At 45.4% G+C, this 12,593-nt stretch overlaps 1 protein-coding gene across 1 annotated transcript in view; it reads left to right on the plus strand.

The window, feature by feature from the left end:
- Positions 1-5,298: 5,298 nt before the first annotated feature.
- Pdpr (pyruvate dehydrogenase phosphatase regulatory subunit) overlaps positions 5,299-12,593 on the plus strand; it is a 44,654-nt gene continuing 37,359 nt past the window's right edge. The window contains 2 exon segments of the mRNA NM_001107430.2: positions 5,299-5,532; positions 11,922-12,151. Of these exon segments, the coding sequence (NP_001100900.1) occupies positions 11,928-12,151 (224 nt within the window). The 5' untranslated portion in view covers positions 5,299-5,532; positions 11,922-11,927.

Genomic DNA, 12,593 nt, shown 5'->3' on the forward strand with positions numbered 1-12,593 from the left:
GGCTGAGGCTCGGCTTCCTGACCGACTTGTTCCTCAGCAGGAGCGAACAATGGTGAGTCAGGACAGAGCAGACTGGACAAAGCTCTGTGACACACCACCAGGTCTTAGAATTTACTTACATTTCAAATGTTATTCCCTTTCCCGGTTTCCTGTCTATAAGCCCCTATCCCCTCTCCCTCCCCCATACAATTTATTTATTTTTATGTGCATTGCAGTTTTGCCTCCACGAAGGTGTGTGTGAAGGTTTCAGATCCCCTGGAGGTGGAGTTACAGATAGTGGTGAGTTGCCACGGGGGTGCTGGGATCTGCACCCAGGTCCTCTGGAAGAGCAGTCAGTACTCTTAACCACCGAGCCATCTCTCCAGCCGCCTAAAAAGCTTTTTAAAAAGAAAGGAAAGAAGAGAAGACAACAAGGGATCCCAGTTGCCTGGAAGGGAAATGTTCCATCAAGGAGATGGAACGGTCATGGGCTGTATATTGAGTAAGAGAAGAAAGGGTCTTTCCAGAAAAGTTGGAAAGGCAACTGGGGTCTTAAGATTTTGAATTCAGTCAGGCATAGTGGCACACACCTCTATCCCAGCACTTGGGAAGCAGAGGCAGGTAGAGTCCTGGTCTACACAGTGAGTTCCAGGATAGTCAGGACTACACAGAGAAACCCTGTCTAGAAAAACAAGAAAAAAAAAAAGTTCAGAACTTTCCACAGCACAGAAGGAAAGGTGTGAAGAGGGCAGACAGCTCCAAGACAGAGAGTTGGATTAGATCCAGTCTCAGACCCTGTATCACACCTAGCATGGTCCTAGACTGTCTAGAGTGCCAGTATTTGGAGAAGTGTTTGTTCTCTCTCTCTCTCTCTCTCTCTCTCTCTCTCTCTCTCTCTCTCTCTCTCTCTCTCTCACACACACACACACACACACACACACAGCTCTTTGTTTTTGCTCTCCTTGTCCTAGAACTTGCTGGCCTCTGCTTCCTGAGTGCTAGGATTAAAGGCATGTGCCACCGCTGCCTGGCTGGAGAAGAGGACTTTCAAAAGGTATTTGAGGTCCTTAGGTGTGCCCTAATCCTATAGGACTGATATCCTTTTTTTTTTTCTTTTTCTTTTTTTCGGAGCTGGGGACCGAACCCAGGGCCTTGCGCTTCCTAGGCAAGCGCTCTACCACTGAGCTAAATCCCCAACCCCTTGATATCCTTTTTAAAAAAATTGCTAGGAGTGTTTGGGCACAGTGGCTCGTGCTTGTGATTCTGGCACTCAGAAGGGAGATCAAGAGTTCAAGATCAGCCTGGGTTTCATGGTCCCCTGGAGAGAGATGGGAGGGGGAATACATGAAGCCACAGATGATGGTCATTGTAGGCCATCGGTGGTCAGTTGGCAACAGATACCCAGTATCCAACAGGTTTGGCCACAATGCCGGGTAGGTCACACATAGAAGCTACAGGTAGTGAATGTAGTCAGCTGCTTCTCTCTGACAAGGCTCTTCTTTGAGTCTGACAGGGAATGCACACAGCTTTCATTTTCACCATGAGCAAGAACATGGGTGGACACAGACGTGGGGCTGAGTCCCATCTGCCCTTCCCATAAGTCAAGGGCAGGCTGGAGTAGGGTGTATTGACAGCAATGCTAGCTGCAGAAGAACGAAGGGAGATCTCTCTCCACGGCCAGATGAACACTGCATGGAGAATCAGACACAAGTGTGTATCGTCTTTACTTTGGTTTCCAAACCTTACACTTTAGGATCAAGGTGCAAATGGTTTTATGGACAGGATATCCTTTTGAGAATCAGATAATATGTAGTACCAAGTAAAAATGGAGAACATTTTGAAGTAAACAAGACAAAAGATGTGAAATGTTCATTTATGCATTTACACATCTACTAATAGAAAATAATCTTTATTTATTTTTTTAATTTTTTATTATTTTTTTAAAAAAGATTTATTTATTTAATGTATATGAGCACACTGTTGCTGTCTCCAGGCACACCAGAAGAGGGCACTAGATCCTATTTCAGATGGTTGTGAGCCACCATGTGGTTGCTGGGAATTGAGCTCAAGACCTCTGGAAGAGCAGTCAGTGCTCTTAACTGCTGAGCCATCTCTCTAGCCCCAGAAAATAATCTTAAATGAAACCCAGAGGGCTGGTCATAATCTACAATGCCACCCCCCACCCCGCAACCCCGGAGCTGAGAACTGAACCCAGGGCCTTGCGATTGCTAGGCAAACACTCTACCACTGAGCTAAATCCCCAACCCTGTAATCTATAGTGTTAATATCACATTCGGAGAGGGCAGGAAAGCTTAGTCAACCCCACATGCACAGTCAGCTAGCCTCTCTTCTTTGTTGTTCTCAAGACAGGGTCTCTATAGAGCCCTGGTTATCCTGGAACTTATTATGTAGACCAGACTGGCCTTGAACTCACAGAGATCTGTTTGCCTCTGCCTCTTAAATGCCGGGATCAAAGACATGAGCCTCTACATCCAGCTTAGTAAACTAGCTTCTTTTTTTTTTTTTCTTTTTTCTTTTTTTTTTTTTTTTTTTTGGAGCTGGGGACTGAACCCAGGGCCTTGCGCTCAAGCGCTCTACCACTGAGCGAAATCCCCAACCCCATAAACTAGCTTCTTAATTCCATCTACTCAAGAACCTGGAATGTTCCCAAAACCACAAGCTAACACTACACAGGAACAGAAGTGGGCTAAGGGCAAACGCCACTCAGAAGCACAAAGAAGTTACAGTGGTGTCAGATACATACTGAGATTTGACTGAAGAGTTAAGTGTAAACTAGAAAACTCTTTCATGAAACAGGTTGCATAGCTTTCTACCTCATCTGTTCTGAGGAAGGACAGCCCGTCTGTGTATGGGCTGATGGGAGCCTACAGTTCAAAATAAACTTTCCATCTTTCTTGGGTTTACCATTGACATCCCTGAGTGCAAGACACTAGAGCCAACCCCTGGAAGCTGCTCTGGTTCCAGTTCTTGCTATTCAGAGAAGGTCCTGGCATGGATCCTGAGAAACAAGTGCTAAAAATATCTTCCCACTCTCTCACTCTCCGTATTTGACAGATAGTCAAGGATGCCAGGTGTTTTCAAAGGACAAGACTCTAACTGCACTCAAATCTTCCAAGATACATTTTTCACGGCAAAATATTTGATTCTCCAAGGAATTTTCAGCACAGAGAAGTCAGGAGCCAATCAAGGAACACCTCTGATGACTTATGGGGGAAAAAAGAAGGCAAAACTATAAAAATAGGGTTGGGACTGTCACTCGGTGAGAGTGTGCTTTTATTTATGTGTGAGGACCTAGGATCAATCCCAAGTACCAACAAAAATCATAAAAAAGGGGTTGGGGATTTAGCTCAGTGGTAGAGCGCTTGCCTAGCCCTGGATTCGGTCCTCAGCTCAAAAAAAAAAAATCATAAAAAAAACCAAAGAAGCAAAACCACTTCACACGTCTGAATGCACTCAAAACTATGCTGGTAGTTGTAAGAGATTATGAAAAAAATATTACCATTGACAACACAAAGAGCTTTTAGACCTAACATTTTTTTTATCTTTTATTTTTGAGACTGTGTTTCTTTATGTAGCTCTGGCTGTCCTGGAACTCCCAGGCTGGCCTTAAACTCAGATTCACCTCCCTCTACTTCCCAAGTGCTGGGATTAAAGGCATAAGCCATCACTACCTGGATAGATTTAGCAATTTCTAATAAAGTCAGTAACAGGGGAAGCAGAATCACTTACTGTATATGACACATAAATAACACACCACCTCATTTTGTTCACTTTTTCCTGTATATAACCAGCTTTCTTACAAACAAAGTTTGTATGTCTGGAAATTGTAAAGAGGCAGATGGCTCAGAAAAACAAAACAAAACAAAACAAAAACTTTGCTTTTGGGTCCCTACCAAATTGCATAAAAAAAACCCCTATGCCCAAATATTTTGATAGGTCAGTGTCTTTTCATTTTTTTCTATAGGTATCATTAAATAATTAACCAAAAATGTGAAAGAATTCATCTTGCAGGAGATTCCAGACGTCTTGAATTTAATGTATCAGGTGAACAAGGGGAACTGGACATATGGTAAAGCAAGCAACTTGGGAGGTGGAGGCAGGAGGACTAGGGGTCATTCTCTGCTATGTAGTTTGAATCCAGCCCAGACTGAGACTTAGTTTTTAAAAACAGATACATAAACACGAATACAAATAAACTTAAATAAATAAAACAAATTTAAAAAAGGAACCGGATGGAGTTGAGTCTTACTGTCAGATCTCATCTGGGCAGTCTTGGAGAAATTCATAGCTAGTGAGTTGGTTATAAACCAAGCAAGTTGGGGAATGAATGCCACTGTGAGGAGGATTGCAGCCTTGCCACAAGGAGAAGCCCCTCCATCTTGTTCCTAGCCAGATTACTCAAGACAGCACCAAGGTACAGAGCGTAGCAATAATGTTCTAGACTAGCTCATAAGACAAAATAGGCTTGGTCCAGAGAATGCTAACTAAAGAACATGGTCCAACACACACCATTTCTCTTGCTGTCTGTGCAAAGAAGGATATACTGGACGGTGTAACAGGAGCGGTTTGAAGGTGTTGAGAAGCTGCACCTGAGTAAGCTTTGGTCAAGATATCAGAGGGCTGTGTCTACACCAGTGTAAAGGAACAGATATCAGAGGGCTGTGTCTATACCAGTGTAAAGGAACAGATATCAGAGGGCTGTGTCTATACCAGTGTAAAGGAACAGATATCAGAGGGCTGTGTCTATACCAGTGTAAAGGAACATAGCGACACATATTTAAGCTAGTGATGAGGTCTGTGAAGGAAAGAAGGCTGGGTGATGTGACTGGGAGTTGGAGGTGATGGAAGGTAGATGTTTCTGAGGCCCGAGTAAACAATGCTTTTCCCTCTGGGCAGCCTCAAGGAGTAAGATGGGAAGTCAGGTCGGCTGATTCGGCCTCCGAGGGGCGGCCAGACCCGCAGGACAAGTTCTGCCAAAGCCCAGCACGGAAAGGCCTTAAGCGACGCGCAGGGACAGAGAACAGCGACCACCGGCAGAGACCTGGCTCTGGGCTGCGGACCCGGGGCTCAGGCCTGGCGGCAGACGATCACCCGACCTCCCCACACCGGGTCGAGGCTCTGGCTCGGCTCTGATGCCCAGGCTCTACACGGAACGGAGCCGGGCGGGAGGCCGGGAGCGGGGATGGAAGCCGGCAGCAGCTTCCCGCACGCAAGCCGCCAACTAGGCAGAGGAGGAGGCGTCGCGGGAGGGGCGGGGCCTGGCGAGACCCAAACAAGCCCACGTGCGACCGGCCCGTCGCGGTGACGTCACGGCGCGTTTGCGCGCGCGCGCTGGCCTTACCCTTGCCGCGGGCCGTAAAGCGCGGAAGGTCGCGGGCCCCTGCGGTCCCGGAACTTTGCGCTCTGCGTCCCGCCCCCTCCCCATGCCCTGTCCCCTTTCCGGCCCGCACAGACCCTCTTCAGCGGCTGTGCTGCCCTTCACTTCCGCCGGGCGTTGTTGAGCTCGCTGCCCGCAAGTTGCGGGCCCTTGAGGTAGGAAGCCGGCTAGGACCTGCGGGTCCGGGCGCCCCGCACGCCCTGTTGTCTGAGCTATGGCCTCTGGCTCCCGGTTATTCCTCCGGGTCTCTGAGGCGGTGCCACGGGTCCGGCGCCAGAATTCAGCCAGCGGAGCTGTGAGGGCCTCGGGAACCGGTGTCTGCCACCCCGGGCCTGCGCGCCGGCTCTCCTGGGCGGTCGGGCCTCGGGGCTGGCTGCGGCTCGGGCGGGCTCGCACCTGCTGTCACGGTCAGCTGTCACCGCATCTCTGCAGGTGGAAAGGTTTCCCACCTCGAAACGTGCGGTTTGGCTGCGCTTTACCAACTCCTGTCAGAGACTGAGGGCGGTGGGGTTTCCAGTGTCTTGGGGTGATTGTTGTGTATATTTCCGAGGTTCGAGTCCACGGTCTCCAAGCCTACTTCAAACATTTATGCGATTTTTTTTTTTTGGTTCTTTTTTTCGGAGCTGGGGACCGACATTTATGCGATCTTGATGTGTAGGGATAGTGATGTGGTCGAGGGTCCTTTAAGGGTCCTCTTTTTGGCGATAGGGAGGTATCATTTTCTCAAACTCTCTTGAGCATTGGTGCATTTGTTGAAAAATACTGTTCAGAGGCTGATTCTTTTGCTTTAAAACTTGCCGTGGTGACCCTGAGTTATGTGTGGGGGATTCAGCCTTCATTCTTTGTGACCTGCGGCTCATGCTGTTATCAGAGGAAGAATTCAGTTGTTCGAACTGTCACTGTTATTGTCTTTTAAAGATAGAATCTTGCACTGTGGCCCCGGCTCACCCGGAACCTGGGACATTTTTCCTGATTCAGTATCCAGTGGTGGGAGTTACAGGTGTGAGTACTGCTCCAGGATTGGGCGCCACCTTGTTGGTGTAATATCTGAGTGCAATCAGTCTGGGTCTTAAGGCTGTTTAGAAGTTACTCTTACTAGTAGAGATACAGTTAATTTTCACGAATTTCAAGAAAATACCGAATTTCCTGACGTTTTATTTGGAATGAGTTTGCCTTCTTCAGTGTCTATTTTTCTGGTTCTACCTCCTTTTCCTGTGAAACTTGCCTGGTTTTACTGCCAGACCTTCAGGAGTAGAATCTAATAACTTCTCTTCCTGGTGTAAATTTTTCTTTTTAAAACTACCTTAAAATGAATATATATTCATTTTATTTTATGAGTGTTTTGCCTATGTTTGTGCACCATGTGCATTTTTGATGGCCACAAAAATCAGAAGAGGGCATCGGATTCACTGGAACTGAAGTTAAAGATTGTGAACTCTATGTGGGATTTGGGAATTGAACCCAGGCCCTCTGCAAGAACAGTAAGTGCTCTTAGCCACTGAGACATCTCTCTAGCCCTCTCTTCCTGGTGTACTTCAATCTTTTCTGCCCTCATCTCTTCACTCTTGAAGGTCATGATGATCACAGAGTCAAGTCTTTTCTTAGCCTTATCAGCCTGGGCATTAAACATGCATTGTTCTTGTCTGAAACTGCTGTTTGTTCTTTTCTTTCTCTCTTGGTGAGTGAGCATACCTTTATTGGGGAAAAAGTGACAGAGACCTGGAGAATGAGAGGGGTTCTGAAGGAGGGATTCTCTGTTATGTTTCTTTCCCTTTGCTGTTCAATCTTTCCAGCTAGGGAAAAAGCTTCTGGTTCTGCTTCACAGAAACCTGGGTTTCTTTGAAATGCAGTTTGAGCAGGCCCATGCCTTTAATCCCAGCACTGGGGCAGGCAGAGACAGGTGGATTTCTGTGAGGTCTAAGCCATCTTGGTCTACATAGCAAATTCTAGGCCATTTGCTATAAGGCGACACTCTGTCTCATAAAGGAAAAAAGAAAGAAAAAAGAAATCTGTAGCAGTATTAATTATGATAATTGATAGGTTCTGATGCTAGATTTGCAGTTTAGTCTTTGATTACAGAGCAGTCATTTTCCATTTTCCATTTTCCATTTTCCATTATGGAAGACTGTTCACTCATGCCTGTGTATGGCCTGAGGTCTGTGGGAGCAAGGTGTGCACTAAAAGTAGAAACTAGAAGCCTAGAAGCCTCCACATATGTTGGCAGGGGGTTTGGAGAGAAGTTGGTGGATGGGTGTGAGATCTAGGATGTAGACTGGACAGGGAAGATCCTGAGAAATGACTGGAGAAGAGAGATGAGAAAAGTAGAAACCAGGTGACACTCTGGATTCCAGTTTGAGGAGCCCTGGGGGACATACACTGTGTGGGAGGGTGAAGGCTGAGGTGTTTGCATACGGATGTGCTGGGTTTTACCTGTGGGATCAAGTGGGTGTGGCCACTCTGCACTTGATAAACAGATCTGAAGCTCAGGGGGCAGGATTCTTGGGTCAGGCCATGCATCATTCCCAGAGTGACACTAAAATCACCTGGGGAGAGATGGGAAGGCTCAGGGTAGAAGGCTCCAGCAAAGAGTTATGACCCAGGACCTATAGAGGTGAAACTAGGAAGCAGAGTGGTCTGTGGTCTTAGTGGTGTGGTATGTGAGAGAGAGATCCTCTAAAACCAGCATATTGGGTGTTTTTAGTGAGGGAAGTATAGTGCTGCGGTAGGGCCAAAGTCCTGTTTTTGTTACAAGGGGATGTTTTCTGTTTAATAATTTACTGTCAAGTGAAAGATGGGTTCTTGAAAGTCTTATTAGTCTGTTTGTTTGTTTGTTTGTTTGTTTGTTTGAGACAGGCTCTCACTATATAATCCTGGCTGTGTAGACCAGGCTGGCCTGACTCTGCTGGGATTAAAGATGTGGTGCCATCATGCCCAGCATAAATTTTTTGTTTGTTTGTTTGTTTTTTTCTCTTTTTTCTTTTTTTTTCAGATCTGGGGACCGAACCCAGGGCCTTGTGCTTGCTAGGCAAGTGCTCTACCACTGAGCTAAATCCCCAACCCCAATTTGTTTTATTTTTAATATAGTGCTGCTATGAAACACAAGGTCTCAAGTTCAGGCAATAGTTTGTTCTGTGTCAACAAATTTACTTACCTAAGGGTTCGGGTTGTGTTTTTTTTTGTTTGTTTGTTTGTTTGTTTGTTTATTTATTTATTTATTTATTTATTTTTGAGATACGCTCTCTCTATGTAGCCCTTATTATCTTGGAACTCATTATGTTGAGCAGGCTGAACTCAGACAAAAGAGATCCAGAGATCTGCTTGCCTCTGCCTCTTGAGTACTGAGAATAAGGTGTATGGCCACCACTTTTTTTTTTTTTTTTTTTTTTTTTTAGTTCTTTTTTTTGGAGCTGGGGACCGAACCCAGGGCCTTGTGCTTCCTAGGTAAGCGCTTACCACTGAGCTAAATCCCCAGACCCATGGCCACCACTTTTATCCTCAAGGATACATTTTTGTTTAAAAGCTTCATTTGGGGATTGGAGAGATGGCTCAGTGCTTAAGAGCACTGGCGGCTCTTCCAAAGTGCTTAGGTTAAATTCCCAGCACCCATATGGTATCAACAACAGTCTGTAACTTCAGTTCCAAGTGAGCCTGGTGGCCTTTCTTGGCTTCCTTGAACACTGCATACACGTAGTGCACAGACAGATATTTAAGCAAAACACTCATATACATAAAACAGGCAAAGTGGTAGAGCTTGGGCAGTGGTGCACTTTGGGATGTGGATGTGGGAAGGTCAGGAGTTCAAGGTCGTGCTTGGTTACATAGTCTAGGATATTTGAGAGTTTTGTCTCAAAAGAACAAGGATGGGGCTTTAAGTTATAGGTCCTTAAAGTTACATAAAGATGAGACTTCAGGAAACTGTTTCAGTCCTAGTGAATCTGACACCCTATTCCGACCTCAGGGACCATGCACACGTATGGTATACAGATATGCAGACAGAACACTCACACACACACACACACACACACACACTCTCTCTCTCTCTCTCTCTCTCTCTCTCGTGTGTGGTTTGGTCTTTTTTCTTTTTTCTTTTTTTTTTTTTTTTTCCTTTTTTTCGGGAGCTGGGGACCGAACCCAGGGCCTTGCGCTTGCTAGGCAAGCGCTTTACCGCTGAGCTAAATCCCCAACCCCTCCGTGTGGTTTGGTCTTAGAGGACTTGAACCAATGGGGAGTCTAAGTACAGATGCTGGTAGTGGGGGTGGTGGCGGCTTTATTGGCAGTGTGTTGCCCTGATTCCCACATATCTGCCACCCTGTGTCTTAAGCTCTTTAATGCTGGCGTAGTCTGCCAGTAGGTCAGCCTTTAGTTTCCTGAGAGTTAACAGTATTCCTGTTAGATTTTTGTCAAAACACTACCTTTTTTGTTTTCTTTTTTCTTTTTTTTTTTTTCCCTTTTCTTTTTTTCGGAGCTGGGGACCGAACCCAGGGCCTTGCGCTTCCTAGGCAAGCGCTCTACCACTGAGCTAAATCCCCAGCCCACCTTTTTTGTTTTCAATCAGTAATGACTGCTTGTTTACTGGACCACGCTGATCAAATACTCAGAGTCTCTTGTGGTTGGGTTCTTCAGTTCCTGTACCCAGCATTTCCCTGGCTCTTCTGCTGCATTATCCACACCAGAACTGGAACATTCTCTTTGGTTTGAGATAAATCTCTCTATTGCCAACGTTTGCCTTGAACTTGAGCTCTTCGTGCCTCAGCCTCTGGCTTGCTGGCATCACATGTGTGCACCATCATGACTGGCTGAATTCTGTCATTCCTGCTTCCAGAACAATGTGTGTATTTTTCTGACTTACCTGCCATGTTCGGTCTAAGCCATTGTGTATGCTTGAACTGCTGTAGTATCTTCCTTTCTCATCCTTTTCCTTCATTCACCATCTACTCCCCACCATGGAGGCAGACTGACCTCCGAAAAACATGCAGGTCACTTGATTCCCTTGCTTCAGTGATTTTGTTTGTTTGTGTGTTTGTTGTGGCATTCAAGTACTGTAGAATTGATTCCCGCCTGTTTTTCTCAGGGTTATCTTAATCATTTCCCTTCCATCACTGTACTGCAGCCACTGCCTTCCTTTTTTTTGGAGGGGTGGGGCTCGTCAAATTGGTTTGTCTTCCTACATATATTGATCCTTCAGACTAAGCATATTATATAGCTGCTTACTTTCCATCTGCCAGTGTTGTTCCCATGCCTCATCTTCCTAACCTTCCCCTGGGCCTCCTTATTCCTTCTTTTTTTTTTTTTAAATGGGTTAATAGGTGTTGAACTCAGGTTTTAAGGCCCCTAGGCAAAGTGCCTTCACTTACGAAGCCATCTCATTGGTTTTCTTTTTTTTTTTTTTCCTCTTTATCTTTTTAAAAAAATTTTAAAAATATTTATTTATTTATTTATTTATTTATTTATTTATTTTTTTGGTCTTTTTTTCGGAGCTGGGGACCGAACCCAGGGCCTTGTGCTTCCTAGGCAAGCGCTCTACCACTGAGCTAAATCCCCAGCCCCAAAAATATTTATTTTTATATGAGTATACTCTTGCTGTTTTCAGACACACCAGAAGGAGGGCATCAGATCTGATTTCAGATGGTTGTGAACCACCATATGGTTGCTGAGAATTGAACTTAGGACCACTGGAAGAGCAGTCAGTGTGCCCTTAACCACTAAGCCATCTCTCCAGTCCCATCTCATTGGTTCTTATTCTATGAATTCTTATTTCTGTCTATGTCTCTCTCTTCAGTATCTATCTTTAGACAGGATTTCCAATCCAAGCTGGCCTAGAAATCACAGTGTAGCTGAGGACGACCTTGAACTTCTGGGGAATCCTCCTATCTCCACTTTTCAAGCCTGTGTTGCTAGGCTAAGTTTAGATCTCTCTTTCTAGATCTCGATCTATCTATCTATCTATCTATCTATCTATCTATCTATCTATCTATCTATCTATCTATCTATCTATCTTTATTTTATGTAGGAGTACACTGTCTCTGGCTTCAGACACACCAGAAGAGGGCATCAGATCCCATTACAGATGGTTGTGAGCCACCATGTGGACGCTGGGAATTGAACTCAGGACCTCTGGAAGAGCAGTCAGTGCTCTTAACTGATGAGCCACCTCTCCAGCCCCCAGTTTAGAGTTCTTTGTGCTTGTTTTTTGTTTGCCTTTGTCTGTGGGTGTGGGTGTGTGGTTTTTTGAGACAGTGTCTCTTTGTAGTTCTGGATGTCCTGGAAATCTCTACTTGGACCAGGCTGGCTTTGAACTCACAGAGATCTGCTTACATCTACCTACAGAGTACTAAGTGCTAAGATTAAAGGCATGTGTCACCATGCCTGACTTTATTTAAACAGAATTTGAAACAGGTCTTCAAATATATGTCAAATGAAGGGCTATTGTTCTTTGTTAAATCTTTTTCTCATTAGTCCCAAGAACTGACTTACATGTAATGATTTTTTTTTCTTTCTAGTTGTATTTTTGGATCTTAGCTGAGTGAAAACATATATCTTCCAGGTGGTGATGCTTTACCGGTTGCTGTCTATTGTCCAAAGACAAAGAACTAGCCCAGGATGGCAGACCTGGTCATCGGCAAGAAGCAGCACGTCCGCTGCCGAGGCGCAGTCTATTGCTCTGCCTGCCCAGGCCCAGGTGGTCATCTGTGGGGGTGGAATCATGGGTACGTCTGTGGCCTATCACCTCTCCAAAATGGGATGGCAAGATATTGTCCTTTTGGAGCAGGGCAGGTAAGGATCAAGTTCACTTGCCTTGGGGTTTGGCTGCAATGACGTACAGGGCTTTGTCACTCCCTGTCTTTTTCATAATGTCATCCCCATAGCTAATCTAAATGTTGCTCGCTAGAGTGAGAAGACCCCAGGTAAAACCTGCACTGTATTTAGCTATGCTCTAGCACTCGTGTTTTCTGCATTGTAGAGAGGTAGCAAATTCCAACAGTGTCTTAAAAGGACAAGGATTCATAGGCCACCTCATCTCTCTGACATCATCCTCTTCACACAGCACAGCTGTGTCCTGTGGTTAGAAGTAGTTACCTCCTGCCCCTTTCTTTTACTAAGTTTAGTCTTACCCAGTATAATTTTAGATTTACAGGGCCTAAGAGACAGCCAAGCAGTTAAGAGCACTGGTTGCGCTTCCAGGGAACCTAGGTTTGGTTCCCAGTACCCATATCGC

This window comes from Rattus norvegicus, chromosome 19 (genome assembly GCF_021556685.1).
Source record: "Rattus norvegicus strain SHRSP/BbbUtx chromosome 19, alternate assembly SHRSP_T2T, whole genome shotgun sequence".
Taxonomy (NCBI): Eukaryota; Metazoa; Chordata; class Mammalia; order Rodentia; family Muridae; genus Rattus; species Rattus norvegicus.